Source organism: Blennius ocellaris (assembly GCF_963422515.1).
Source record: "Blennius ocellaris genome assembly, chromosome: 1".
Taxonomy (NCBI): domain Eukaryota; kingdom Metazoa; phylum Chordata; class Actinopteri; order Blenniiformes; family Blenniidae; genus Blennius; species Blennius ocellaris.
In genome coordinates, this window is record NC_137650.1 from 8763750 (window position 1) to 8789714 (window position 25965).

The window sequence follows — 25965 nt, forward strand, 5'->3', positions numbered from 1 at the left end:
AACGAGGCGGAAGGATACGCATATACGAGGGAGAAGTGCTTGGTAAAGTTGGGGAGCCAATCAGAATGCTTGATTTCATCAGTCTCGCATAGACTCCAACATGTGATCATGGAGGGACAATTTCCTGAAAAGAAACGCAGTGGATTGTAAAGTATGCTCAATTTAATATTCTGCTCATTTTAGTGTCCTAACGTGATTGATAATATTTAACTGTGAAGTATGTTGGCTGCCCCATTGCTTCACAGGAACCTGCTTGTTCTAATTTTGTTTTATATTTACAAAAAGTAATATAAAATAATATAAATTCACTGATTTTTTAAATCAGTGAATCCATTCTGCCATCAAAAACTCCCTACAAATTAAACATTTATCCGTTTTGTCACAGCCACATTTATAGTTCAGTAGAGGGATGTCGGAAGGATGTATGAAAGAAGACCCTCTGCAGGGCCGCGATGAAGCAGGGGGCGAGCCTGTATCGCCATCTAGTGTTCAAAAATTAAACTACAGTTGGTTTTTAAATTTCCTTGGAATGAATTGTATTATTTTGTTCCTAGTATTGAAAATTGTGTAAACAATCGCTATAAAATATAACTAATAATTATTAATTACTATAATAATCTATAATTGCATGACCTAAGTGCTGAAGCTGTATTGATATACCATCACATTAAATACAAGTATTACTAAACTCATCAGGTTTGATTACAGAAATCTGATGAGGGCTGTTCTTGTTAATTTACATGAATAACCACACAACAAATAAAACTCGAGCAAAATAATTTCTTTTTTATCCAGTGCACATTACATTAAATATGATTATTGTTATATTTTTATTGTTAACATATGCATCTCTACTGAAGTGATGAAAAAAATAAATCTATGACTTGAATACGAACGCCTCACAGGGGTTGTTAAAGTGATGGTGACCTTGTGAGTACAACTGCATGTGTGTGGTACCTACTGAGTCCATGCTCCTTTCCAATAGTGTTCCCTTTTGGTTCTCACCTGTTCACAGTTGAAGTTGTGATAGCACTGCTGCTCCCACTGCCCATGGTAGAGTCTCACCGGGTCCTGGCCCCTCCGCCTGGATCCGCTCCACTGCAGTATTGGACACACCTGTCCAGGTAAGGAACAGGTTTGCCGTCCCGTCGCTCTGTCCACTGCTCGAGCTCCTGGCTGTCACTCAGCATTAATGGCGGCTAACTCCTGTTCCACCGAGGACAGTAAGAGACTGTTGGAATATCCTGGCATAATTCTTAGAGATGAGCTGATAGGATATATCAATGCGGCTAAAAGTACTTCTGCACAGTGCAACTACTGATGGCAATGATGCGCGTAAGAAGCCTGAGGCATTGAAAAAGGTGGCATTTGTGCAGTGAACACGAAAATAATTTTTTTGACAATGCTTGGCAACCTTTAATAAGATAGTCTGGATCCTAAATTGAACAGATACAGTAGTTTTTCTGCCAAATCCCCCAAAAAAGCTTATGCCACGGTTATGACTTGGGCCATTTTATTTGAGTTTAAATCACAAAACAGTGTTATTTTGAAACATTAAAGATGCTGTTTTTGTGTTGATTTTTTCTGAACTTGAACAATAGGTATAACAAATGTCAAATCAAATAAGACCAAACACAGAGCCTTTCTGATATTCAGATATCTGATTTGTTGATATTTGTAAGTTTTTGGTTGAAACAATTTGGGCTGCACAGTATTGTACTGGTCAGCACACTGACCTCATAATGAAAAGCTTGTGGTTTTGTTTCCTCTCACAGTCCAAACACATGCATATGAGACTGATTGTCGACATTAAAATTGCGACTTGGTGTGAGTCTGTCAAACTGTCTCTTTGTGCTTTCCCTGCCTTACCTTAATCTGAGTACAGCAGCATAGAAGATGTATGGATGGAATAATTCATTATGATTTAAAACATTCAAATCTGTGGTTGAAAAAAAAACCTATCATGATGCAAAAGGGAAGAAGACTTTAAATGACATAAGAGTTAACAATGACAAATCAGCTTTGTTTTCTGAACATAATTTATACAGACTCGAATTTGTAGTTGCAGTTTTCGTGGCGATAGAACAGAGCGGTCGACTTCGAAGTGCTCGCAATGAATTGCTTCATGATTTATCGCTTCGTACAGACGTCATAAAATCACCAAGCTGTGTGGACGCAAACTGTGACCCTGGCATTTACATGTGCATGTGTGGTCTACGCTTCACTGTGGACCAAATGAAAGCTTGAAGATCTGGTTTCACCCACCATGACACACACGTTGCGCAGATAGATGGCCGAACGCGGGTTCATAATCTGTCCATTCTTTAGGTCAGTCCTTAAACAGACACCTTGAGACAATGGGGGTAAACACTGATTAGCTGAAAGGCCTAATGACTGTTGTCATACACGTGCACACCATGACACTACTCGTTGTAGGCAGGATTTCTTTTGAAGTAATTGTACATGATTTTTTGAAAGATACTGCTAGAATAGATCTCTAACTTTTTGATGTTAGTTTTAAAATAACAGTATTGATTGTGTGTGTCATATGGCACGCAGCATAGTCATGAGGTGGAGCTCAAATTTAAGTCATTCTTGTAGGTGTTATTGTATTTCTTATTTTGAAAAATATGTGAAAAACACATCAAAATGATTCAAACATCCAACAAAATCTGTCTCTAAAGCACAGCGGTGCTTGACGAGGCTCTGACTTGTGCAATGGCAGACACACACACGCCTCAGACTAACACACTGGCAGATGCACACACAAAGCGCAGCCATTTTTCCCTTTTATTTCTCAGCAGCATTGCAGTCAGCTGCAGGTCACATGACCCACTTGCCTGGGCTCACTGAGCATGCTCAGACCCCTCAGTGTTGTCAGGCAAAATATAAGACAGCAGTAAGAGCAGAGATCTGCAATAGATAAACACACACACACACACACACACACGCACACACCAGCTGGCTGGCTGGCTGGCTCGCTCGCAGACGCGCATCGGGAGAGGCAGACAGCGCTGGAAGAACCGGGGATGATTGTGCGTTAGATTCCTCTGCCGTCTTTATTTTCAACAGGCTCATTGTCATCCATCGTGTCGGCGGCTGCGAGGTGGTGGAGAGAAAGGCAGGTGTGCCCTTTAAGAGGAGGGGAGCAGCTGAGGCAAGGACAGCATCCGAGTCTCCATCCTCTGTGGAGGTAAGTGTGGTTGGATGGCTGTGGTGGTGGTGCTGGGGGGGGGTTACATCGTGTGGGGGGAGGGGGGAAAATCTGCCTGACTGCATCTGTGTTTGTGCAAAATAGTAATCGCAACGGATAATGAGGACGGTGATGCCGAGTGTAGACGGGGGGGGGGGGGGGGGGCTCAGTTTGTCAGTGAATCCATTGGTATGTGAGACGACAGAGGCTATGGGAATGACGGCGGGGGGGCTGTGGGTTGGGTGGGGGGGGGGGGGGGGGGGGGGGGGGTGATGGGGATGCTAGCGCGGGTGAGGAAATGGCAAGCCAGTAGGCATAGAGAGGAAAGGGATTTTTTTGGTTTCCAACCATAAAGGAGCCATGTCACCAACAAATTAGAATAAATATCCTTATTTTAGGAGTCAGTGCTGCAGATTGTGAAAAGAACATTTAAATATGCTGACCTATATATGGCACAGACACCAACATGTTTGTTGGCGTTCGGTCTGGTCGTGCTGAGCTCTGTTACCATCCAGTCTTTGTTAACATCCAGTCCCTACAAAGGCTTTCTTTTTCTCTGTATTTTGGTTGGAGGTCCTCCTACATGTTTGGATTTTAATGTTGATATTTTGATGCCGCAATGTGAATACGCATTATTGACATGTCTAACAGTGATGAACCTCTGTGAAATACAAAGTGCTGTGAGTACCTATGTCATGTTGGGTGATGTTGTTTGCCCAGCCAGCTTGTACTGTTCTCTCTCTAATTTATCTCTTTTTAAAAATAATTGATGCAGCCTTTCTATTAAACATGATAAAAACGCATTGTTCTACTATTCCCAGATATAATTGTACTGATAGCCAAGCTGAGCAAAGTTCTTAAATGGGCTGTCTGTCACGGCGTATCCGCCTCTGGTGCTTTCATATCAATAGATTACTGGTTCCTGGAAGGAAAACAAAACAAAGAAACTGAGACATCCTGGGTACTGAACGTACAGCACATATCTCCCACACATTCTCTCTTCAGTGATTAATGCCGCTCTGAAAGGAGGCAGAGATGGCTGTTGCTAGGATACATGGCAAGGTGAAGAGCAGCCCATTTAAAGAAAAGGAGGAGGGCACGGTTTACAAAGCTTGGCATCACTGGCAAGGGCCTCTGTTTCATGTTTTCTTGCTCTGCTGAATTTCATATTCCTGTTTTTTTTTTGTTTTTTTTCCCAAGGTTGTGTAATTCTGACGTGAAAGAAAGAGAGAGAGAGGGGGGGAGAGAGAGAGAGAGAGAGAAAGAGGGGCGGTCTGTGAAAGCTCCCTGGTTTTCTGTTCTTGTTCCCTTCCACCTGGAAACAGGCTGCGATGGTTGGCAGTAGTCAAAGGCCCAAACCTGTCTGAGAGTGCCCTATGAACAGCGGACCCAATGGTAAGACAGCTGAGGTCCTATTGGTGTAACCACGGCATGTGATTGAGCTGTGTTGGACATTCATGGATTTACTCAAGATTATTAAACCTAAATAAGTTGAACCAAAATACATGTTTGTGTCGTATTTCCGATTTAGCCAGACTTGAAAACATATCAAGCTATTACTAAATTAGACTTTAACCATTTTTGAATTGTATTAATTTACACCTGAAGGATGTTTTGGCAGGAAAATATTATGCATGATGTTATGATTATGACTTCTGACAGGAAAAGGATATTTTTGCTAAATCAAGCATTTTTTTTTTTTTTGTCAGCCAGGTTTTCTTTTGAAGGGTAAATTCAGACAATATCCTGTGTTTTTGAAATAAATCATGGCTCTTTGCCTCGCCTCTTCTCGACGCTATAAAAAGCAGTGTTTTGAAGCTCTTGAACGGAAGGCTAAATAGGGAGATGAAAGATGAAAGGACGATAGAAAGAGGATGCATTCTTTTTCTTTCCGCTGCACTATAACGGCCTTTTCACAATGTGTGGTCTCACAGGACATCAAAGGACAGTGTTGGACAGACGAGGAGTCGGACGGGGAAAACGAATCAGAACAGTTCTTGTACGGCATTCAGGTATTGCAGGAAAACATATTACTCATTTTCAATGTAAGTTGAGTTTTAATGCTGGATTTTTTTTAAAGATGTTTACATTGTAGTCTTCATGAATGGTGCTATTGTGTGGTGTATTTTATATTTCATACATTAGACATATGTTATCTAATGTTGATTATTAACATGCTACCATAGTTAAGAGAAAACATTACAGCAACATATGAAAAGAGGTTTTTAGATCAATTACCTCATTTTATTTCATGTTTTTCTCAGTGAAATGGATACAGTGTTTATTGGTAGCAAGTAAATCAAATGATAAACAAGCAGCTTACATAATGATTACAGTATCTTGGATTCAACAAATATGCTTTTTTTTTAACCACTTTTACTTAAATAGAGCTTACCAACACCGTTATCCACAACTACAACAACAACCATTCTCACTTTCACAAAAAACCAGACACTAGTTTCTGTGGCAATCTGAGTAATCCAGATATTGGTCAAGATAGATTTGTCACACAATAGTGATGCCAGACAACAGCTCAGAGGTGATTTTAGTCACAACAGTGTGGTGGATGATGGTTGAGACCTTTTGCTCTGGTAGTGCAGAACAGAAGGGCCTGCTGCCTGACATTTCCTCCGTAAGGCCTTCTTAGCAGGATTTTACATTGGAGGTGTCACAGTTTTGTTTAGGTTTCAGGCTGAACTGAAACCCACAATAGCAAATAAATTTACTAGAGCCACACAGTGCAGGCGCTCAAAACGTAATGTTTTGTTTCCTAGTACATCTGACATTATTTACTGCTTTCAACTGCTGTATTAATTCCAAGCAGCGCTGTGTAATTCATTTGTAGTTTGAAATTTAAATGTATCATCTCATCTCGGGAAAGTTCATTGCTTGACTTCAACTGAAGATCCTAATCTGTTAGTTATCCTTTTTTTTAATTTTTTTTTTTAACCGTTATCTTCCAAGCCTTTGATTGAAATGTAAATCCAGTCTGGGACGTAAAGCTCATTTCAGTGCAGTCAGAGGACATGAAAGCAGAGCGGTGAAGATAAGGCCGGGAGAGAGGGATCTGTTCTGCACACTTTGAGCTCAGGAGATGAGAGTCTGACTTCAAGTCGAGACGCCAGGAACACGGACTGCATGACAGAATCGGCTCTGCCGCTGTTATTATTAATGCTGAGATGTGCTCTTTATGGCGAACACTCCCTGTGGTGGGAGTCGCAGAACACTGGAAATATTAGAATCCCTAACAAATGCATTCGCTATATTTAAATTTGACTACTTTTTATCCCAAGTCATGAAAATTATACAACATTTCAAAATAGGGGATTTTTTTTGTTGTTGACAACATGATCCTTTTCTACCCTCACAGTCTTTAAGGACACCTGATTTTCCTCACCTTTTTTCCAGACGCTCTTTCTCTCAACATTACAGTGCAATTATTTGTCATGATTAATGGGTATTGATTTTAATTCTATAACTCGACAATATATTGTACAGTTCTGCAGCTTACAAACAATTTGTCAGCATGTTATGTTATATTTCAAATCAAATAATGATTTATGTCTTGTGTTGTGAAACACTAACTGATCATCTGTCTTAACTGCATTAAAAGTATCCTGCAAAAAACAAAACTCTTTACTTATGTGAACATTTAACCGAACAATAGAATGTGTTTTATGAAATTGGTTGTGTGGTTTCTCAAACTGTGTGGGGGCCAGCAGAAAACATCTTGGGGGGGTCAGTGGGGGATTGTCGTAATAAAACAACAGAAATCCTTGTAAACGTATGTGAGATCATTGAAAATGACAACATGAGTTTGAATGAAAAACCAAAATATATACCAACAGCTACCAGATTTCAAAGAGCTTTTTATTCCCTATGGGTCCAAACAGGTGTAAATTATAATGTGGGAAAAAAGGTCAGGAAAACCTATATTGAACCACGTGAGACATTTGGAGGACACGACGCAGCTTTAGCTTTGTCTCATTCCCTCACGCTGAGATTTTCTGCTGTGAAGAAAAACATACAGCACCACTTCCAAAGTGTTGGGAAATGTATATTTACATTTCATATTGCCCTAGTGTTTTGGAATCGTGAAATCATGCTTCTCTGTTTGTGTTTGAAGGGGCTGTGGGATGTTGGGGTGTGACTGACAAGATAAAGGTTTTGAACCGCTGATTCATTCACTGCTATAACTGTGAACAGTGCTGCTTGTTGCAGGGGAGCTGTGCTGCTGACCTCTACCGCCATCCTCAGCTGGATGCAGACATTGAAGCAGTAAAAGACATCTACACTGACAGTGCCGTCTCTGTCAGGTACAACAAAAGCACACTCACTGCATAATGAGCAGTTTTGACCACTGGCTGGTTTACAAAAAAAAAAAAGAAAAGAAAAGGGGGAAATGATGTTTTTCTCACCCTCAGGGGATATTATGCTGAAAGTGTGATAAATTGCCCTTATCGGTGTCTGTCTCTGAACAGGGAGTATGGAACTATTGATGATGTGGACATCGATCTTCATATTAACATCGGTTTCTTAGATGTGAGTCAGCACTCTCCCTCTCACTGCCTCCTCCCACTCTGCCCATTACTATTCCGACGTTGACATTTTGCAAAGTAACACATCATTTATAATACATCATGTGCTCGTCATTTATTTATGTAATGAGACACGGCCCTAATTAGGATGCTAACTCTGTATATTTGTGTGTGTGTGTGTGTATGTGCGTGTGTATGTGTGTGTGTGTCTGACTCAGGAGGAGGTTGCAACAGCTTGGAAAGTTATCAGAACAGAGCCCATTATTCTGAGACTGCGCTTTTCTCTTTCCCAGTACCTCGATGGACCCGGTGAGTAAAGATGTCAATGTGGATGTTGGTTTTTCTGGGAGGGACTTTAGGTATTTGTGCTACTCACTGAGCGTGGGAGGTGAGTACAATGTGTGCAGCACAAGTGGGAGAGTGAAGGAAAGCATGTGTACTATGTAATGATGTTAGTCATCTTTATTTAGAGCCGTCAGTTGAAGTGTTCCAGCCCTCCAATAAAGAAGGCTTCAGCTTGGGCTTGCAACTGAAAAAGTAAGTGGTGGGACATTTTGGAATATATATATATATATATTTTTTAGCATATTGGACACTGATTGAAAAAGCAGCTTAGTCTCTACCTGGTAGGTAGACGTTTTTGGTTTTTTTTCCCTCTCTTGATTTCCCCCCGCTTATGTAATGTGGCAGGATCCTGAGCACATTCACCTCCCAGCAGTGGAAGCACCTGAGTAATGAATTCCTCAAGGCCCAGCAGGAGAAGAGGCACAGCTGGTTCAAAGCCGGAGGAACCATCAAGAAGTTCCGTGCGGGGCTCAGCATCTTCTCCCCCATCCCTAAGTAGGTCCCGCTCCCCCACAGAGAGAGCCTCGCTCGCAAACAAGTGTGGCGTCTCCGTGAATGAAAAACGAATGTGTGGATCCTCTGTCCTTTCAGGAACTGACACAATACAGTTGATGTTAGCATTTTGGACAAAATCAAAAAGGGTGATATTGACGATCTTAATTTATTTGAGTTTATTTCATAATCTTAACAAATCCCAGTTAGTCTTCCAATAATATAAATCCCCAATAATGTCCTTTGATATGACAACAAAATCTTTATCCTCCTGACATAAAGGTTGCGTTTGTCCATATCACCCAGTGCTTGCTCGCCGCATCTTTGCATATAAAAGAAAGTGATGAAAATATCTGGTGATGGCCTGTTTGAAAAAGGCGAATGGTCGTACAGGAGAAGACAGGCCAGCGAGCGGAAGCTCTGACACTGCAGAGTGTGCAGATTGACTTAAAATCAAAATTTGACAAACCGAAGCGATTCCGCCTCCGGGGAACAACTGTACTGTGCCTCAGTCTTACTCAGGGAGGCTTTGACAGTTATGCCTGCGCAGGGATTGAATCCCAGCCCACTTGATGGAGGTCAGCCTTACTAACTACTAGGCTGTCTTGACAGCCTCACCATTTGACAGGAGTTTTATGTCAAGAGGGTACATGGATAATGTACTGCGAGCAATGGTAGACGTGAATACTGTTCTTATACCTCAGCAGTTAGCGACCTGAGTTACTGTCTAAAAAAATGATTTTGAGCCTGTTGCACCAGTAAAGTGACAGAAAAATGTATAAATGACGGACCTGGAACTGGAACGGTTTCCCCCTTGTTTTACGTAGTGCAAAAAGTATTCAATATCTATATTGAGAAGTATATTTACAGCTATGTATAAATTCTGAAAAGCACACAACGAAAAAGAAACACTGTTTCATTGCGATGCAAAACACAGTGAAATATTTAAAATACATATCTTTCAATTGCAAAGTGCATTTTCATTTTAAACTTTGAAACTAAAAAAGGAAATTAATTACCACAACTTTGTCACTTTTTTCCACCATCCCAATCTGCCGAGAGATGTGAAATCCTGTCTGCTGCAGTGTTTCTCTCCAATGCTGTCGTGGGCAGAAGCCCGACGCGTGTCAAGGCGTACAATTTTTTTACACCCGCCAGCATGCATGTTTTCACAAATTCAACGTCACAACACATTAATGCTAATGTACTGGCAAGAGAGAGAAATGTCCACTGCACTTACTGTAACTGTGTGACCTGAAACAGCAGGCTTTTATTTAAAAAAAAAAAAAAACAGCAACAAACTATTAAAAGTTAAATGCAAAAGGTATCCCATAGGACACAATTGGACTGATGAGTGATTACAGCAGGATTTGTATTTCTTTAACAAACGTTGCTATCAAACCAGATACTGACTATGTAAACATATAAACCACACAATGCAGACACGTGATGTTTTCCACTTTAAGGCCAAACCCCCCCCACTTGCACTACGTCTTGAGCAAATATCAGAATACTGCTCGTGTTTGACTGGTTGACCACAGGCTGCGTGTTTTATCGTTTTCCAGGTCTCCAAGTTTCCCCCTGATCCAAGACACGGTTTTGAAAGGGAAGCTCAGTGTCCCTGAGCTGAGAGTGACGCGTCTGATGAACCGCTCTATCTCGTGTACCATGAAGAACCCTAAAGGGGAGCTCTTCAGCTACCCGCCAAATAGTCAGGTCAGTGCCGCTCCAGACAAACCTGCTCTGATTTAACAGTACAACAAAACAACCCTATACCACCGATCAGTCTCTAGTGTATCTCACCCACATGTTTAGGTATTTTCATTGTGCTCATGTCAAAGCATTATTGTCACAATTCCTTAAAAATTGTTGCGAAGCATCCACATTTTTTTTAAATAAAATTTACACAATGTTGCAATTTATATTTTCTTTTATTATATTTCCTTTGGTTTTCCTTTTGACCCACTGTGATCCACTCTGACCCTCGTCTGAGTCACCCGCCACCTGCACTGTTCCCACCCGAGCCTTTCCCCACCCTTTCCGTCACATGCCTTGTGCGCCCTTTCCCATAATGCTTTGTCTTCACTTGACTCATCAGACTGTGGCTGTCCCGGCGGCCAGGGCCCCAGCGCAGATTACCACGAGGCAGCTGATTGAATTGTTTTTCTCATCCCAGGCGGGCGGACACTGCAAGAACATCCCCACCTTGGAGTACGGCTTCTTAGTGCAGGTTAGAGCTCGAGGAGAGGCGAGCCCACTTTATAAACGGCACTGAGGCACTCTGCCTGCGCTACTGAGCTGTGCTTAAGAGGAAAGTCTGGAGAGCAGTAAAATAGCTTTGGATTGTTTATAAGTACACCGTGTAAGAACAGTAAACTAGCTCATGAGTGAATTGTAAATGTCTCCCTGGGACATGATCAGTGTGAGCTTTAGGTGTCTGTAAGTGAGAGTCAAGCCTCAAATGAACATTGTGTTTAAAGTAGAACCCCCCCCCCCCCTAGAAATGTGAAATATTCATGTTCTATATCAATTCTGCCGTTCTTTCCTTTTGTGGTGCGGCTGTGCTGGAGGTGGGTGTAATGACTGGGAACACCACTGTGCTTTTCTTCTGACAGATAATGAAGTACTCAGAACAGAGGATTCCCACGCTCAACGAGTACTGCGTGGTCTGTGACGAACAGCACGTCTTCCAGAACGGATCCATGCTGAAGGTATCAAAGACAAAACCAGAAGCGGTGGCTCCGTGACAAAAGAGTATCATTACAAACCATTTTTACGCAGCGAAAAAAATATCCAACTTGAAACTTGGCTCTTAGTTTTCAGTACTAATGCGAGCAAGGAGGATTTGAATAGATATGCTATTTATAAAAATTTTTTTAATTCTCATATACATTGATGTGTGCGTAGTTTCATCCCTCTCTGTCTGTGTGTATTCAGCCAGCTGTATGTACCAGGGAGTTGTGTGTGTTCTCCTTCTACACTCTGGGTGTGATGTCCGGAGCTGCAGAGGAAGTGGCCACTGGAGCAGAGGTAACACCCACAACCCAACGGCGCATGAAATTAATACTTGTACTGTGTGGCTTGTTCTCACAAACACTGACCAAGTAACATTAATAAATAAACAACCTTTGATTAACTTTTCATAATGTAAAAAAAAAAAAGAGAGAGAGAGACAAACTGACCTTGTGCACACTTCAAATCTTCTGCTGCAAGTGAAGCATCATGGCAGATTCTTCTAAACAATGCACAGAAAGTGATGTACATGTAGTGCACAAGTACATGAACCCACAGGAAGTTTGACCAAATCTGTGTTGCCAATACCAAACAGCTTTTCTCTGCTCATCCCACAACTCCAAATTTTGATTCCATTTAATAGGGGAAAAAACAGGAGTTTCAATGGTTTTGGCTCCATTGCCAGATTTTTATTACGATAAAAATAATCTGCCTACCAAGCACACATTTTCTTACTTTTTCCACATTTTCAAGCAAATTGTACATTTTGATTGTGGCTATTAAGGTCGCGTCAAGTTAAAGAATAGGAAAAGAGTCTGTTTGTATTAAATATTAAATTATTAGGATTGACTTCAAGATTAAAAATTAAACAAAACAGGCCTAAAATACTTTAAATGTGAAATATTCTAATTCAGATTTATTTCAATATGCCTGTATGTGTGTTGTAGGCTAGTGTTATGGAGGGGAAAAGAGTCACTTATGATGCTGAAGCCACTCCAATGTGAGCGTTTCTTTATGCAGGTGGTGGATCTGCTGGTGGCGATGTGTCGAGCTGCTCTAGAATCTCCTCGCAAGAGCATCATTTTTGAGCCCTACCCGTCTGTTGTTGATCCCAACGACCCCAAAACTCTGGCCTTCAACCCAAAGGTCAGCATCCACACCGCCAGAATCCCGATTACCAACTGAATCAATATGCGTGTTTTGTTCCAAAATGACATTTAATTTGATAAACAGAGCACAGTGTCAGGAACGAACCAGAGAAAAGGACTGCAATGCAAAGAAAATACCTGTTTTTTTTTGTTTTTTTTCTAAATGTAACATACAGAACCAGCTTGTGGCAAGACTTGATTGTGATTTTAAACTTATGTATGTTGCTCCCTCTCTCACTGCATACCATGTGGATGTTGGGCTCCATCGATAAACACAGAAGAAGAATTATGAAAGACTGCAGAAAGCACTCGATAGTGTTATGTCCATCCGCGAGATGACGCAGGTAATAAAAAGGAGGTGGGAGGGAAACGAGGGTCGAAGTGTAAATGTACTGAAGTACTCACTGACAGTGTCGCTAATACTTGACGTGCATTATTTTGGTGTAGTTTATACAGCATGCCTCTGATTTTGTTCATCAAAGTGGCATCTTGGATCTTTTCCCAGCTCTGCCCTCGGCTGGACTGCAACTAGAATGTTCTACTATTGAAATTGTTGCTTTTATTCATGATTTACATCACAAGGCATTATCAGTTATCCCAAAATTTGTGAAGAGAAAACAAAACAAAACAAAACGTGATAACAGCACATGCTCTTTGTGGGTTTTTGTTTTTTTTCCCCCCAGGGTTCATATCTGGAAATTAAGAAACAGATGGACAAACTGGACCCTCTGGCCCACCCCCTGCTACAATGGTGAGTGGAGAGGATCTGCTCCAGAAATAGATTTGTTCTGCTTTGACTCAGCCATAGAAAGCAGAATACATCATATAAGTCATATTAAGTAAAGAATTGTAGAGGCACAATAATGATTCTGTGCTTGTGGCCGTCACCCTCGAGTAAATAAAGCATGTTCAATATTGAAAGGACTGACGTAGCCATCCACAAGTATTCTCTGAAATTGTCTGTATTGGAGTGGGTGGAACAAACCCTAATGTTGTGTTATTCCTACTTTGACAGTGCAAATATATTCAGTGCGATTTCTAAAGAAAACAGAAGAGTGTTGTTTCCTAATATATATATATGCAACTAAAACTGGTTAATTTTGACCCTTGCAAATGATAAAAGCAATAAAGTTGCAATTAAAAGCACATTTTTTAATAAAAGTAACTGGTGTTACTCTTACTGTTTCAGTAAGAGTAGAAGACATAACGACTTAGCAGCAGATTGCTGGGAGCCGAGTGAGCAGTGAAACCAACCTCGCTGTGTTACGGCAGGGAACAAAGTAGTTGCGTATTATCTATAGTACATCATTGAGTTAAATTTGAATTTGTCTGGCCTCTCAACTAAAGAGACCTTGTAAGCGTTCTTTATATCAGCTGGTGTTCCCATTGAGAAAACTATATGGAAGAATGAACGGTGTAACAGCTATGACAGTTGCAGACCTGTAGAGAAGGATTATAACCTTTTCTTCATGCTCGAGAGTTGTTATCCCTCCTTTTCCTGGATTTTAAATTGTAGTGTTTGGTATGTCGTGTTCAGTCTGCTGGCTAAAGAGGTGTAAACGTTGTGAAATTGAGATCCCGTGCCCGTTCACATGGGGGGCTGGATCTCTCCCTCGTGGTTAAAAATGTCACTGTGAAAACATCCCCAGCAGTTAAAAATGTTCAGTACCATAATTATCTCAATTAATGGAATGTAATGACAACATTGGTCCTCAAATTTCCATCCCTTGCAGATTATGGTTTAATTATGAAAATGTACACATTAAATACAACATTATCACTCAATTTTCTTTCTCAAACTTGATAAAAGGCAACTGGCGTTTTGTCTAAATGTCCCAGGTTTTTCACACTTTGTGACTTTAATTTTTGCCGCCAGGTCAGACTGACCTGAAACGTAATGAATGGCAATTTTTATTTGGATGTTCATTCCACTCAATGGGCCCAGCAGTTAGAATTTCACGGTCCAACACTTTTTAAAACTTTGAGACAGGTCAGTGTGACCTGGAACGCGTCAGCAGGTGGGAAATCAAATTGGGAGCACAACGGTGAAATTTGTCAATTATCTTCTGTTCTCCCACCCCCCTTTGTGTTTCTGCAGGATTATCTCCAGTAACAGGTCTCATATCGTCAAGCTGCCACTCAGTAGGGTAGGAAACCAGCACAGCATCACCCCTCCAGTCACCTGCATCAACTTAGTGTTTCTTGAATGCTGCATTGTGTGAATTGATGATTTATATTGACACCACATCCGCCTCTCTCTCTCTCTGTCTCTCTCTCTCTCTCTCTCTCTCTCTCTCTCTCTGTCTCTCTCTGTCTCTGTCTCTGTCTCTCTCTCTCTCTCTCTCTGTCTCTCTCTCTGTCTCTCGCTCTCTTTCTCTCTCTCTTGCTCTCTTTCTCTCTCTCTGTCTCTCTCTCTCTCTCTCTCTCGCTCTCGCTCTCTTTCTCTCTCTCTCTTTCTCTCTCTTGCTCTCTCTCTCGCTCTCTTTCTCTCTCTCTCTCTCTCTCTCTCTCTGTCTCTCTTGCTCTCTTTCTCTCTCTCTCTCTCTCTCTCTCTCTCTACTCTACTCTACTCTCTCTTCCTCATTGCAATAGCAACTCAAATTCATGCACACCTCCCACCAGTTCCTGCTGCTCAGCAGCCCCCCAGCCAAGGAAGCCCGTTTTCGCACTGCCAAAAAGCTCTACGGCAGCACCTTCGCCTTCCAGTGAGTTGGACCTCCAAGTCAAAATACGAGTTCTCAGTGAATGATTAGCAGCTTTAAAGCGAGAAGACTAAACTCCTGTAGGCCATTTGAGAATAGCCAAACCATTTCAGTATTTTTTTTTTTTATATATATATATTTTACTGAGCATGTTGTGGCTTTGGGGCAAATATAATGTGAGTAATCAGATTCGGTTAATAATTGATCTCAAATCAAGCACAGTCACTAAGACGCATGCATAATTTAGTATCAAAACAGCACAGCGCTGTCCAACATGGGCACGTGTCGCTGTAACACCTGGTCATTGTGTCGTGCATGAATAGGCCAATCTAGCAGATTTTTTTATGGAACCATAACAAACAACAGCACAGAGCTGTGACCAGCCTCTTGGAAACAAAAACCATCTTCCTTAGCCAGCGCATGGAGCCAACACGATCTGCGAGATCGAGATTTGTACAGTAGCAGATGGGGCTCTACTGAATATTTTAGATACACAAGACCCATCTGGGCATTTGTGGGGCGCAACTAATGCACAAGCAGTACTAAGTGTCTCTGTTTCTGCCTGGATAATTCTACAAATTTAATAATTGTCAACCGAAAAGGCCAAATGTTGGTTGTAGCCTTGAATGCAATCCACATTCTAGGCTTATATGTACAACTTTCTAATGAAATGTTCTGAATACAGCTTCCAAAATTGTAAAAAAAAAAGCAGCACTCATGGCACTTTATCTTAAGACAGAGATTATTCCCACGTTGGAATTTGAGGTCAATTAACCTTGACTGTGCTGAAAGGTGGTGGTCGAGACTTCTGTGTACATTGGTCTTCATCTTTGAGTATTTTCCCTGCTAAATTAAAATGATATGATTATGGAGCACTGTGATGATGTCACAGAATACCTTTGAATGTGCCTGCGCTAGTGATAAAAATAGATGGCTCCCGTAGCTTCTTTGTGCTTGAATCTTGTCCTTTTTATATATTTGAAAGCTAATTTTGATCTAAATACAGTCATTCCTAGAACTAAAAAACATTTTCTTATCAAATTATTGTATGTAGTATTCAATAAATGATCATGTAAAGTGAGAAACACTGGGGAAAGTAGATAGAAGAGAGTTAAAATCAAGATTTGTCTTTCTTTTCTTTTGTTCTCTTTTGCCACAATCACACTTTATGCAAACTGGAAGAGGGAAAATTGTCTGTATACAAGATGAGCTTAGGATTTCATCGTGTTTATTACAATGAAGGAACATTTTCATTCCAGCGTTCTTGAACCGCTGCACGTCGGTGGCCACACGCTGAGACCCCTGCTGTTTATATTCACACAGCACCTTGTCTTTCTTTTCTTTCTCATCTCTCCCTCTCTCTACACTTGCTCTAGTGGTTCCCATATAGAGAACTGGCACTCTGTTCTGAGAAATGGACTAGTCAATGCCTCTTATACCAAACTGCAGGTACGTAGCCCTGGCAGTTGGCTGGAGTTTACGTTGCATCTCCTCTCGGACAGTATCCCTGCTCTGGGACAAAGCAGGACTGCTGTCCGGCTGATTCATTTTTGCAGTTAATGGATGCCAGCTTCCCTTTCGTCAGCTTTTGCATTTTGGCATTTTGAGCGAGCAGGACACACGGGGAGATTTTCTTGGTCAATGCCGGCCCCGTTGTTCCTCGGCCGGCAGCAGCCGACAGCACGTCCCTTCCTGTTGCGGGACGCCGGGAACGGGGCTGTGGTGTCAGCTGAGCTGTCAGGAAGCTGTCTGTGTGCCCTGTAAGGGTTAACCATCTAGAGCACTGCGTAGGCTAGGTCTGAAGCTGAAGGATACAGAGGACACGCTCTGTGGTTGTGAGTAAAGCCTCTGGAATGAGGCCTCACTTTGAGGTTGGTAATTCACACCGCCCATTACCAGTTCATACCATAGCGGAATAAATAACTCCAAGGAAACGAAGGTCACCCGAGGGAATAAAAAGAATACTGTATATATTGACCAGGCCAGTGGTTTTCAAAGTGTGGGGCAGCAGAACAAATCTCGGGCCAGAAGTATTTATTCCCCCGTGATCTTTATGTTTTTTTTCCAGATTAAATCATGATAATAAGACAGTTGTGCAGGTTTTATGTGTTTTGATGAAATGCATTTGATCAAAACACATTCATAGAAATTAATAGAGACTAATGTAATATAAGATAAGCTTTTGAGCAAAGTGAAGCAGTTGTGATCTATGCAGAATACGCTGTATAATATACAATATAATCTGCGGTGTATATTACCAGCCATTTAACCAGTATCAAAACAATTCAACTTTTTATTGCCTGTGGGTCCCAACAGCCCATCCATCCATCCATCCATTGGCTACCGCTTTATCCGGGGCCGGGTCGCGGAGGCAGCAGTCTGAGCAGAGTTGCCCAGACTTCCCTCGCCCCAGACACTTCCTCCAGCTCCTCCGGTGGCACCCCAAGGCGTTCCCAGGCCAGCCGAGAGACATAGTCCCTCCAGCGTGTCCTGGGTCTGCCCCGAGGCCTCCTACCGGAGGGACATGCCCGAAACACCTCCCTCGGGAGGCGTCCGGGGGGCATCCGAAATAGATGCCCGAGCCACCTCAGCTGGCTCCTCTCGATGTGGAGGAGCAGCGGCTCTACTCCGAGCTCCTCCCTGGTGACTGAGCTCCTCACCCTATCTCTAAGGGTACGCCCAGCCACCCTACGGAGGAAGCTCATTTCAGCCGCTTGTATCCGAGATCTCGTTCTTTCGGTCATGACCCATAGTTCATGACCATAGGTGAGGGTAGGAACGAAGATCGACCGGTAAATCGAGAGCTTCGCTTTTTGGCTCAGCTCCTTCTTCACCACGACGGACCGATACAACGTCCGCATAACTGCAGACGCTGCACCGATCCGCCTGTCGATCTCACGCTCCATCTTTCCCCCACTCGTGAACAAGACCCCAAGATACTTGAACTCCTCCACCTGGGACAAGGGCACTCCACCGACCTGGAGGGGGCAAGCCACCTTTTTCCGGTCGAGAACCATGGCCTCGGATTTAGAGGTGCTGATCCTCATCCCAGCTGCTTCACACTCGGCTGCGAACCGTGTCAGTGCACGCTGGAGATCCAGGCTTGATGGGGCCAACAGAACCACATCATCCGCAAATAGCAGAGATGAGATTCTGTGGTCCCCAAACCGGACCCCCTCTGGCCCCCGGCTGTGCCTAGAAATTCTGTCCCTATATATGATGAACAGAACCGGTGACAAAGGACACCCCTGCCGGAGGCCAACGTGCACAGGAAACAGGTCCGACTTACTGCCGGCAATGCGAACCAGACTCCTGCTCCGGGAATACAAGGACCGAACAGCCCTCAACAAGGGACCCCGGACTCCGTACTCCCGGAGCACCCCCCACAGGACATCTCGGGGGACGCGGTCGAACGCCTTCTCCAGATCCACAAAACACATGTGGACTGGTTGGGCGAACTCCCACGAACCCTCAAGCACCTGGTGGAGGGTATAGAGCTGGTCCAGTGTTCCACGACCAGGACGAAAACCGCATTGTTCCTCTTGGATCCGAGGTTCGACTAACGGCCGGACCCTCCTCTCCAGTACCCTGGAATAGACTTTCCCGGGGAGGCTGAGGAGTGTGATCCCTCTGTAGTTGGAACACACCCTCCGATCCCCCTTCTTAAAGAGAGGGACCACCACCCCGGTCTGCCAGTCCAGAGGTACTGTCCCCGCCCGCCACGCGATGTTGCAGAGACGAGTCAGCCACGACAGTCCCTGCACGTCCAGAGACTTAAGGAACTCTGGGCGAATCTCATCCACTCCCGGTGCCTTGCCACCGAGGAGCTTCACAACAACCTCGGTGACTTCAGCTTGGGAAATGGACGAGTCCACCTCTGAGAACCCAGTCTCTGCTTCCTCAATGGAAGACGTGGTGGTGGGATTGAGGAGGTCCTCGAAGTATTCCTTCCACCGCCCGACAATGTCCCCAGTTGAGGTCAACAGCTCCCCACTTCCACTGTAAACAGTGTTGGTGGAGAACTGCTTCCCCCGCCTGAGGCGCCGGACGGTTTGCCAGAATTTCCTCGAGGCCGACCGAAAGTCCTCCTCCATGGCCTCTCCGAACTCCTCCCAGACCCGAGATTTTGCCTCCACCACAGCCCGGGCTGCGGCTCGCTTGGCCTGCCGGTACCTGTCGATTGCCTCGGGAGTCCTATGAGCTAACAGTGCCCGGTAGGACTCCTTCTTCAGCTTGACGGCATCCCTTACTTCCGGTGTCCACCACCGGGTTCGGGGATTGCCGCCACGACAGGCGCCAGAGACCCTGCGGCCACAGCTCCGAGCAGCAGCTTCGACAATGGAAGTTGAGAACATGGTCCACTCGGACTCAATATCTCCAACCTCCCTCGGGATCTGTGAGAAGCTCTCCCGGAGGTGGGAGTTGAAGGCTGCGCGGACGGAAGGCTCGGCCAGATGTTCCCAGCAGACCCTCACAACACGTTTGGGCCTGCCGAGTCTATCCGGCCTCCTCCCAGTCCAGCGCATCCAACTCACCACCAGGTGGTGATCAGTTGACAGCTCTGCCCCTCTCTTTACCCGAGTGTCCAAGACACGCGGCCAGAGATCAGATGACACGACCACAAAGTCTATCATTGACCTCCGGCCTAGGGTGTCCTGGTGCCATGTGCACTTATGGACACCCCTGTGCTCGAACATGGTGTTCGTTATGGACAAGCTGTGACTGGCACAGAAGTCCAATAACAGAACACCACTCGGGTTCAGATCGGGGAGGCCGTGTCCCAACAGCCGTTAATGTTAATATCCTATGATGTGGAGAAATGGGAAAGTTAGTTTTTCAAGCAAAAATCACAACTTGGTTTGAGAGGAAGCCACAATGTGATTCAAGCTCAGCAGGTGGGGAGTTATCCACTTTGAAAACCCCTGGTCTACCCAAGATATACTTTATTCAGTTGTCTTTCCATCTCCGTCATTCAGTTGTTCTGCCGTCTTGAGTTATTCAGGCTGATAAAATATGAAAGATGAATTAATAAAACAATAACATAAGAGCCGAGCTCCAGAGAGCCCAGAATTGTCTCATTTGCACAATACGGCCGATAATGACTGCTTGGAGATACACCGCCATGTCCTGAAAATAGATTAAATGCAATTAAATCCCAAATCTGGAGGATCTTGGAATCGTTCACGTCGGCCACGATTGCGCTATCGCGCTGGTGTGTTTCATTTGTGCCTCCTTTGTTCTCAAAGTTTTTGAACTCTCCATCTTTGATCTTGCCTCGATACATGTCTGCCTCCACATCTCCTCTCCGCCTCACCTTGAGCATTGACACCCTTCCTCTGTCATTGTGTTTCACAGGAGGAGGAGGAGGAGTGGTGGAGTCTGCCTCCAGCTCCAGCTATCACACAAATCCTCCTGTCTGTCACTCTTCTTTTTTCTCCCCCCCCTCCATTTCCTCCAGATGTGTCGCGTCCTGACCTTCATCTCCCACACGTGTTCCCGAACTATCGAGTTGCTCGTCACTCTTTTTCTGATCCCCCCCCCCCCTCTGGTCTTATTGCCACTCATGAACACCTGTCCATATTGCACCTGCGGTCCTTCTGCTTTTCATCACGTTGGGCATTCTTGTGTGAAGACTTGCCGTCGCCATCGCTCATCTTCACGCTTTACCTTCACCCCTCACAGTCTACATCTCATCTGTCATGTGTTCTTGAGAACCTGAACATTTTTATGCACAGGTGTCACTCATAAAATTCAAGCGCATCCAATGATCTCTCCTGCAACACATGAAAGGGGGTTAACGTATGGATCGGCTCGATTTACAAAAAAAAAAAAAAAAAAGCATAAAACTCGGCTCTGTTCTTCAGCTTTCATCTGAGCACCATTGGGATTCAGGATGTGTGTGGAAGTGTGACTGGAGTGTGATTTCAGGGAAACTCTCATTGAAATACTGACTCAGATAGAATTTTTTACGTGGTTTTTCTTGATATTCGGTATCGATTGTACCGTTGTATGTATGAGTGTGAGAGATGTGCAGTCCTGTGTTTATATGCAAGCTTGTCCTGTGCAACTGCTCAGTGACCCTCCCTTCCTCCCTGCTCTTTTCAAACCCAAGCTGCATGGGGCAGCATATGGAAAGGGCATCTATCTGAGCCCCATCTCCAGCATATCTTTTGGATACTCAGGTAGGAATGTTTCATTCCTCGCCCTCTCAGACCACAGCGCTCCCCCTCCCCACCACCACCACCACCATGTTCACTTGTGTTTGTAACATGGCTTGAACTCATCCTGGATTCCTCCGTCGTCAACACATGGGAGCCGCTCCATGTGCTCTTCCTGTGCTGTGACGTGTTCACTGTGTTCATTCTTGGCGGCTGGCCTTGGGGCCTTGGTGTTACATATTTTACATTGTGGCTGTCTGTGGATTTATGTGTGTTAGTCTGTACTTTGTTGCTTTTTGTCTGGTGTTGTTTTCCTGGGATATGGAGATGTCACAATATGATTTTCTTCTACAGCTTGGGCACCTGCTCTTTTCATTGTCATTTTTTCTTTAAATAGGGTAACAACCAGCTGTACCTGTTGATTTCTTTTCTTTTGATGCTGAATATTAAAACATATTTAGCTTTTTCCAGTGTAGCATGTAAGCAATCTTTGATAAATAACCTTCACATGAAGGTTGAAGTTCCATCATTCTTCATCATTTCACTGTGCAAAGTGTTGACGATACGCAGGCAGAAGCAGGCTTCTCACGGTGCGAGTGACTAAAGTTATCCCGACTGACGCTTATTTACTGGCTGTGTGCTGCTTCTTGCAGGAATGGGGAAAGGACAACATCGCATGCCCACCAAAGATGAGTTAGTGCAGCGTTACAACCGCATGAACACCATACCACAGGTGAGGGGCATGTTCCTATTCTCTATATAGAATTCATGAAAAATACTTTTTAAATGATACTTTGCTCTTTTAGTACAGATTTCCATTGTGAACTGGTTGGCATTGGAAAATAATTAAGGTTGATAAAAATGTAGGGCATATTTTTTTTTTGGTGTTTCGTCTTTCATAATTCCTAATAATCAGACGAAGAGTCTAGTGTTCTTTCGGCTGTTTTCAACTGAGACTGCTTAACTATGGAATCACAGGAGTGCCAAAATTAAAAGGAAATACATGTGGAAATATGAAGAGAATTAATAATACAAATGGTATACAAAAGTAGTCATATTCTTTTTCTATCTTGTCTTGGCTTATTCCGTGTGGTCAACGCTTCTTCTGTTTTGTCTTTGTCTTTTCCATTTGCTTTTTGTCATTGCATTTACTGGATGAGTCAAGCCGTCTGGACAAGACAAAAGCAATACAATGCAAATCAGCAAGGGCTGTGGGCAGGGCTTCCTGTTCAGGCTGACTCATAGTTTACAGGCAGGACGTCATGTCGAGCAATTTTTGTTGATGCCAATAGATGGCACTGTTGCATTAAGAATAGGTTTGAAGTATTTAATTTAATTTTCCTTTTAAACATTTCTTATTTGTTATTCATATTGTAAATATAATTTCTTTGTTTTGGTAACAAAACTATTTTTGTTTGGTTAAGAATCCGCTGGTTATGTTGGTTTGTGGTGTAATGTGGGCGTGGCCACTCGTCGTCGTAATTATATTTACCGAAGAACGAGAGACGACATTTGGGACTTGAGAGGAAACGTATATTTGCTGTGTGACTAACGCGGCACACAGTGGATATGTAGTAGCCTCTTCTCAATTCCTCCACGTCCGTCGTGTTTAACTTTCCCTCTTTCACTTCAAATAAACGTGCATCTGCGTCTCCTTCCTGCTACTACATAGCCACTGCAAGCAGGAACGGTGTGATCAGGTATCAACTCGTCAGCCTGAACAGGAAGCCCCGCCCACAGCCCTTGCTGATTTGCATTGTATTGTTTTTGTCTTTTCCAGACGGCTTGACTCATCCAGTAAATGCAATGACAAAAAGCAAATGTAAAAGACAAAGACAAAACAGGAGAAGAATTAACAAAACATAATAAGCAAAGACAAGATAGAAAAAGAATATGACAACCTTTGTATGTTTTTTGTATTATTGATTCTCTATATATTTCCACATTTGTTCCCTTTTAATTTTGGCACTCCTGTGATTCCATGCTTAACTCCCATGCTTATCATTCTCCACAGAGCCGTCCAATACAATCAAGGTTTCTTCAGAGTCGAAACTTGAACTGTATCGCTCTTTGTGAAGGTACTCGCACACAAAAAGTTCGACACGTGGTAGATGGAATAAGAGGCCTTAGTCTTTTTATGTAATCAAATAATCACACATATCTTTAACTATCCCAGTCAAAAATGTGAAATCGGCAACTATAGTAATACAGAAATATAATTCTTATGGTCCAAATAATCTCAAAAATGAAAACATAGAACATCAGCATACTTCAAAGTATGAAGTATGCTTCAAAGGCCAATACAATTTGATTGATATTGTCAGAGTTTGAGAAAACTTTTTAAGAAACTTTTTAAGAATATAAAATGCGTCACATAGTCTAATTACTAGTTTTAAGCCAGATAAGCTGTAGTTTTATCTTCTTAAGTTACAATTAAATCTGTGGATTTTAAATGAGTTTTTAAGTAATTAATCACCTTGTTATTTGAGCAACCTGGCAGGTCTATCTGCTACAGTCGCCACCATTACACTTTACTCCATTTACTATACATTTGAATCCTAAATTGTGACTGGTGATGAAATACATAACAGTATTACCCACTACACATGTGTTTTTATCCGTATTTATACATTTTTTTTCTCCAAAATATAAAATGCCATGTGGAGGAAAAAAGACTCAAAAAGAAAATTCACAAATATAGTAAATACAAAGTCAAATTTTTGATTGCAATTTTTTTGTTAGCAATAATGCCTTTTTCTTTTAAACAGTTATAACGTCAAAGGATCTGCAGAAACACGGTAACATCTGGGTATGTCCTGTATCCGACCACGTCTGTACTCGCTTCTTCTTTGTGTAAGTATTCAAGACACTTTCATATCCAAGATCATTTCCTCAGAACTAATGCATGATTACCAAAAGAGGCGGCACAGCAACCTGGCTGGAAGCTTTCCAATCATAATCGCACTGGAAATGCAGAGTTCATCACTCGCACTTGCTTATTTTCTTACCGGCTAAATTGCACATGATGAAGGTGAATGAAATGTAAATGAAAAATGAGGGAACATGCCTCAGATATCCTGACAGGGACGGTTGAGTGGAGTTATCATTCCACTAAACTCTGTTCTTCTCAGGACAGAAAATGTGAATACGGCGCTTTATTTTTACCAGATGGCTGAAGTCTGTTACCCTGTTTACTGCCGTCTCCTGAGTTGGAGATTGAGTTTGAGATGGCCTGCAATCACATGGAAATCACAGCTAAATATAATTGAACTCTGATCTCATGCTCGGTGTGTGGCTGTTATTCAGCTTGAACAAATAAAATATTTTGTTAGAAGGAACACAGCAGGATGTGTTGTGTCGGGCCAAAATGTGCCTCTCATAAAATCACTTACAAAGACAGGAGCATCTGGAGAAGCTCAGATGTCTCAAGGGAAGCAAAAAAAAAAAAAATCTTAACATCCAAAAGCTTTAATCTTCAAATGAGATGAGGGGGAAAAAAACAATCATTTTCTCTATCATTACACTGCGTCCTTTATGCCACCAGATATTAGCACGCAAAATAAATGCGAACATGGTGAATCTGAACTTGTATAATAGAATTACAAAATATTCAATTTGCAGGTATGAAGACGGTCAAGTAGGCGATGCCAACATCAACACCCAAGAGCCTAAGGTGCAGAAGGAGATCATGCGTGTGATTGGGACCCAGATCTACTCCAGCTAATGGAGGTCCACCGAGTGGCGCTGGGAAATATTATACGTCTCTCTGATGGAGGCGGGCAGGCAGTGTCGATGGAATGTTTGGGTGAGCCGTCCTCAGGCCTGATGCTGAGGGATGAGGGAGCTCTTGAGCACATTCTTTCTGAAGTGGTTTTGTTCTGGTCTCTTTGTTTGCCCCCCCCCTCTCTCGCTCTCTCTCTCTGTCTGTCTCTCTCTCTCTCTCTCTCCTCCACATTGTCACTCATCAACAGTTTAACCTTCAGTCTGGCTTTTCTCATGCCATCTGCACAATATAAAGAAAAAAAAGAAGACAGTATTCATTGTTCTTAACTGTTGACACACTATTCTTTTCCTGCATTTGCTGCATTTCCCCCATATTTTTTTAATGCACTTTTCTCACACTAAATGAATCCCATTCTTCATTATTAATATAATAGTAAAAAAAAAAAAAAATCAATATATCATTCTAAATGATATCAGATCCCTTTCTGGTGAAGTTTATTACATTTTATTAGCAAGTCTCTCATCATTTTTATCAGTACCCTCTGAAAATATGGTCTGTTATCTGAGGGACAAACTTTGTCCTGTTGTTTTTGTCCTTGTCCACTGGATGAAGCTCCCTGAATCTAATAAGCGAGGTGTGGCTTGAAATCAAGTTACTTATACTGTAAGCACTTTGTTTTATATGAAGATAATGTAAAATCCGTCCATTATTGTGTTAACATTATGATTTGTCTTTGCAGAACTAAAAGGAGTTGATCTATTATGCACCACTACACCTTACAGCCCCCAATTATCTAAGATAAAGAGAATTACATTAACGGTTTGATCAGACGGGATGAACACTGCAAGTTTCATGAGGACAAGAGTCATCAAATTTTATTAGGAGATCCATTCAGTTAATATTTTTTTCATTTAAATTTTATGCAATGAAGG

General features: G+C 42.7%; 1 protein-coding gene across 1 annotated transcript; it reads left to right on the forward strand.

Annotated features, from left to right (window-relative positions):
- Positions 1-409: 409 nt before the first annotated feature.
- LOC308148863 (protein mono-ADP-ribosyltransferase PARP6-like) lies at positions 410-25033 on the forward strand (the record flags this gene model as incomplete). Its single annotated transcript, XM_080520401.1, is given in 25 exon segments — positions 410-472; positions 1058-1124; positions 3073-3143; positions 3146-3193; positions 5128-5205; positions 7415-7509; positions 7675-7735; positions 7950-8040; positions 8202-8268; positions 8422-8571; positions 10134-10284; positions 10667-10798; positions 11184-11279; positions 11506-11598; positions 12322-12447; positions 12728-12793; positions 13133-13200; positions 14548-14596; positions 15042-15154; positions 16528-16600; positions 21264-21333; positions 21963-22042; positions 23324-23387; positions 24078-24162; positions 24931-25033. Coding segments are annotated over 25 exon segments (2160 nt in total).
- Between the last annotated feature and the right edge of the window lie 932 nt (positions 25034-25965).